The sequence below is a fragment of the Zea mays genome, chromosome 10, assembly GCF_902167145.1.
Source record: "Zea mays cultivar B73 chromosome 10, Zm-B73-REFERENCE-NAM-5.0, whole genome shotgun sequence".
NCBI lineage: Eukaryota > Viridiplantae > Streptophyta > Magnoliopsida > Poales > Poaceae > Zea > Zea mays.
In genome coordinates, this window is record NC_050105.1 from 136,956,717 (window position 1) to 136,961,547 (window position 4,831).

At 40.5% G+C, this 4,831-nt stretch overlaps 1 protein-coding gene across 1 annotated transcript; it reads right to left on the reverse strand.

Annotated features, from left to right (window-relative positions):
* Positions 1-213: 213 nt before the first annotated feature.
* LOC100276746 (uncharacterized) lies at positions 214-4,626 on the reverse strand. Its single transcript, NM_001150462.2, has 5 exons — positions 4,188-4,626; positions 3,300-3,698; positions 2,661-2,753; positions 1,922-2,061; positions 214-843 (listed from the first exon to the last, which is right to left on the reverse strand). The coding sequence occupies exons 1-5, from the start codon at positions 4,527-4,529 to the stop codon at positions 408-410; spliced, it is 1,410 nt and encodes a 469-aa protein (NP_001143934.2). The 5' UTR covers positions 4,530-4,626; the 3' UTR covers positions 214-407.
* Between the last annotated feature and the right edge of the window lie 205 nt (positions 4,627-4,831).

Sequence of the window (4,831 nt, forward strand, 5' to 3'; positions counted from 1 at the left end):
GAAAGTGCATTATTAAGTTCGGCAAGATTGATGTCAGTCTTGCCATCAGACAAGACAAGCTCTATTTACTTTCCCATTGTGATCATATGAATGAGACGTATACCTCTTCTTTAAATGTATGTGATGTGAGAGTTAAACATAAGAAAAATGAGAATGTTAAACATAAGCGAAATGAGAGTGAATCGTCGTTGAAATTGTGGCGTATGAGAATGGATTTTAAGCTCATTTTTCTTATCGTTCAAACCAGAACATTCACATTCTACATAGGCAACAAAAGTTACAGCTTAGCTATGAAGTACATCGACCCTGTCAAACGGGAAGGTTTGGTGTATTAGATACTGATCCTAGGCCGCTATTTAGAAACAAAGATTAATTTAAGCAGAAAATCAAAAATAAACTTTGGGTTATTATGGAACTGATTGATACCACCTGCGCTTTACTTCAGTTTTCGACCGAACCTCCCTGAGCCTCCCATCGGTTCCATAGTCTCTCTCCATCACCAGGTTGATACCTTCTTCGGAGTACCACCCAACTCCGATACAGAGTATGCCGTCTTCGCTGATGTCAACATAGGCAGTGACGCCACCAGGTAACCAAAGCACGGTGACATCCTGCACGTCGAGCATCTCCTCCTCCCCAAAGAAAACTGAACTCTCTGGCAGGTTTCTCTTCTTCACCGTCTCCATGCACAAGTAGACCAATGGAGAACCGCCCTCTAGTTCTTGCACTTTATCACTGAAAATTGGCGTTGCACTGACTTCGTATACTTTCCAGGAGCCTGTCAGTTCTGACGGTTTGGTCCGGCTTCTTTGAGAGAATGGTTTAAGGTCAACAAGTGTATCACTGCATAGGAGATAAACATTAGAAAACTTGTGGAGACCTAGGCGTTTTTTATACACCCAGACCACATAAAAACAAATTCTGTTTTTTTTAATAATCATGATCATTCATGTCTCTCCCATTGAGAAATTCTGGATTTATTAAATCAAATGGCTCCTCTGCTCATATTTGCTCTTCCAATTTGTTTTTTTTTGTTAGGGTCCACAGACTTGTTCGGTTGCGTCTGGATCGAAGGGGATTAAATCCCTCCCTAGTCAAAATTGAATAGAAGGGATTTAATCCCCCTCAATTCCATTTTGATTTTGACTAGGGAGGGATTTAAGGGCTGTTTGGTTCCCTGCCTAACTTGTCACACTTTGCCTAACTTTTCTGCCTAAGGTTAGTTATTCAATTCGAACAACTGCCTTAGGCAAAGTGTGCACAATTAGCCACGAACTAAACAGTCCCTTAATCCCCTTCGATCCAGACGCAACCGAACAAGCCTTTAGTGGTGAACCAAGAATTAGGTTTGAAACCACAATCAACCACTAAATATTGAAGTAAAGGAGAATTGTGCCTAGAAAAGATTCCTGCGTTTCTTTCTTATTAGTTTCTTTGAACTGATGTGCAAGTTTGGAATCATACTAGAGATCTGGAAACCCAAAGGAATGTAATCCCCAATAACCTACTCCATCTGTTCCAAATTATAAGTCATATTAGCTTTGATAGATTCATAGTTTTTACTATGCATCTAGACATAGTGTATATCTAGATGCATAGAAAAATCTATGGATCTAGAAAAGCCAATTTGGTGCCACTTTTGGTGGACATATTTGATAGACACAAATGTTTTGTTGCCAAATACAAGGTCAGTCTCTTTTGGAAGACACTGTAGCTAATCAGGAACAAATTGAGTCCAAACCTTATAGAAGAATGTCACCATACTATGAAGTGAATCAGTCACAATAAAGTTTTTGGAAGAATCTTAACTGAATCTTTTTAAAACAGCGATCTTTAATTTTTTTATCCTTTCTGGATTGGTCCCACCAATCTAGAACTATTAGCAAAGCAGATGAGAAAAATTGTAATTAAGCAGGCTTACTCTTCAACATGGATATTTGCTGGGCTGGCCCATTTTTCTTCATACACAGCAACCCTTACAATTTGTATGTTAGCTCCTCCTTCGTTAAACTCAATTGTATGCACAATCCGCAATCTTTTGTGGCAACCTTTAACAAGGCACTGTATAGAAATGGGTGTAAGCTATCAATTGGTAAACCAGAGTGCCAGGCACACAGGCAGCATCAAGAAACAAGAATCACAGTCATCTAGACACAAAACAGGAGCCTCTTTCAAAAAATAATATTGTTCAAACTTGAAAGTCGCAGCAACAACTGGTTCATTAGTAACATATAATTCACACATGTCCCTCTATAAGCCATGGTTCGAAGGATTTTTTTCCCTTTATCCTTACAAAGTAAATACATGGTTGCTGAATTTGCTATTTTATTTATACACATGTATAATTCAATTGCAAAACTTAATGACATTGCCTAGAAGTGGCACATTTTCTTGACAGCCAAAAGTCCATCCAGCAAAAGCACAACAGGCCAAGTTATGGCATCCACATGTAAACAAGAGGAAAAAGAAAAAATCACATGCATCTGCCTTGTAATTTTCTCAAAGAAAAGCTGTTCAAATATGGATATGTGCATGTAGGTTGTAAGGAAGCAACCTATTCTACTTAGCACAACAAGAATTCTTATCAATCAAGTATGCCTAAACCTTTTCCATGTTGTCCACAAAAATTGAAAATGTAAATGTAAGTGCAGTAAACGTACTTGCTCAAACTTATATGTTGGTGAAAGGAAGTATTTAGATTCATCATATTCACCAATTGCTATATCAACTGGACCTCTAGAGTATGATCCGTCCTGAAAATGTAAGCACAATCGCCAAAGGAATAAGTACTTGATTATTCATAAAAAAAGAACACACAAGTGTTACAATAACCCACTCTATCAGAGAAGATTAATGGCCAGAGAATAAAGCACTTGAACAAGAATGAATATGTGAAGCATCAATATCACTGAAACACACTAAAGAATGATTTACTTTTTAAATGTAGCTTGTAAACGCACATAGATAATCTAGGCTTAAATGTGTAATAGTTCTAACAATTTTGAGACATTACAGTCAATCCTTCACAACTAGCTTCTTTTCCCGACAGAGAACCCATCTAACTATTCAAGCTTTGCAAGAAGAAATACTAAATTACAATTTGATAAATGAAGATCCTGGTAGGCTGGCGGCAAACAGAAGTGATGGATTCCTGATTTTGCAAAGCATAGTAAAATATGTTGATGAAAGAAACTATGCCATGGTTTTCAATTAGCAATAAATATAAAGACAGTTCTGCATATAACCATATCACTACATTTCAAAAACACCAAATGGAGGCGAAGACAAAATAAAATTACCTCAAAAAATACAATTCCAGGCTCCATAGAAAAAGTTTCTTCGTCAAGCACAGCACTCCTGTTAAGATCAAAAGACTCATATGAAGGTAAATCAGCAATTCCCTTTCCACTGGAAGTGCTTTGACTCCCACCATCATATGATGTGATTTGCTTCTCAGCTTCCCCAAACGGATTGATTGGGACCCAATTTGTTTTCCTTCGGATCTCAGAGCCATGACCACCATCAAAAGATCTCTCAATGTGAGAAAGAGTGTAGCAGTCATAAAGGTACTCTTCTTTGTTCCCAACCCCAACAGGCTCCATCTCTGCTGTGATTGGCGAGAAGATAGCTCCAACACCCTTCCAGTTACCAGTTAAACTACTTGCAAATGTATCCCAAGAAGGCTTTATAACAGGTTCCTAAGATTGAAAAGTAACAACTTCAGAAATCAGAAGGTTGCACCAAATCGTTATGACAGGAATAATAAACGTTAAATTAAATTATTAATACAATCTGCTGGGAGAATGCTGTTCTACCCAGATTAATCCAACCATTCATCGCTATATGCCTATATGAATCCTACCAGCACTAGCTAGTACTAATTAGAATGCCTTAACCAAGAATTACCCAACCATTATTCTTGCATCTTTTATGCATCCACTGTATAGACTCTAATAAACTAGCTTTAAACTGTCAATTAATGTGAATAACTAAAGCAATTGATTGGATTTCGCAGGACGAACAGGACATATATCCGCCAAAATGGTATTAGTACAATAGTGCGGTATCAGTACAATAGTGCTGGAAACACACGTATCCAGTATCCACCATTCCACCTTAACTTTAATTCTGTAGCCATGTAACATATCCTGGACAGGTAGATAGATGATAAGATGCAGCATGAATACCTGAGTTTGGAGCACAGTTTCGACCTCCACGAGCATGGCTCCAGACACTAGAACCCTCGACCCCGCATCCATCCCCTTCCTCCTCGGCGGCGGCAGGCGGCGACCGCTGGGGCGTTTCCTGCGGCGGTGCTTCGGGCCCCGGACCGCCTCCTTGGCGGCACGGTCGTTATCGACGCTCCAGACGTTGTCCTTCCCCCGCGGCGATGCCTTGCCGCCGCCACCGGCGGAGCACGAGGCGGAAGCCCTATGCGGCGCGACGCGGCAGTAGGAGGGGGCGCGGAGGCGGCGGGCGGAAAGTGCTAGTCCTCCACCGCTGCATGCGCCCAGGCACGACGGTTGCATGCTCTGCTTGCTCGGTCGTCCCGCGCGGTGTCGCTCGGCGAGTGTGGAGGACTGTGGAGAACGGAGAATCGGCGAGGTTGGGGATAGTAGTACCTCGAAGAACGCGGCTGACAAGTGGGCCCATATGCGCCAAACTCAACTACGTGTTGATACAGGGCTGTAACTAAAGATTTGAGACCCTGGTACAAATTTTAAAATGAGCTCCTACATTTTAAGATGTGCAATAGCCAAAATAACTTTTAAATAGTTTCCCCTTTATACAAAAAGTAAAGACGTGCATATATTTGAGATTTGAACTTAAT

Excerpts from the sequence above, each read along its gene's own strand:
- LOC100276746 (NM_001150462.2), bottom strand. The coding sequence starts at position 4,529 with ATGCAACCGTCGTGCCTGGGCGCATGCAGCGGTGGAGGACTAGCACTT. Across the intron at positions 2,754-3,299 it reads CTGGAATTGTATTTTTTGAG|GACGGATCATACTCTAGAGG; the intron begins GTAATTTTATTT and ends TTACATTTTCAG. Across the intron at positions 844-1,921 it reads GCAAATATCCATGTTGAAGA|TGATACACTTGTTGACCTTA; the intron begins GTAAGCCTGCTT and ends TCTCCTATGCAG.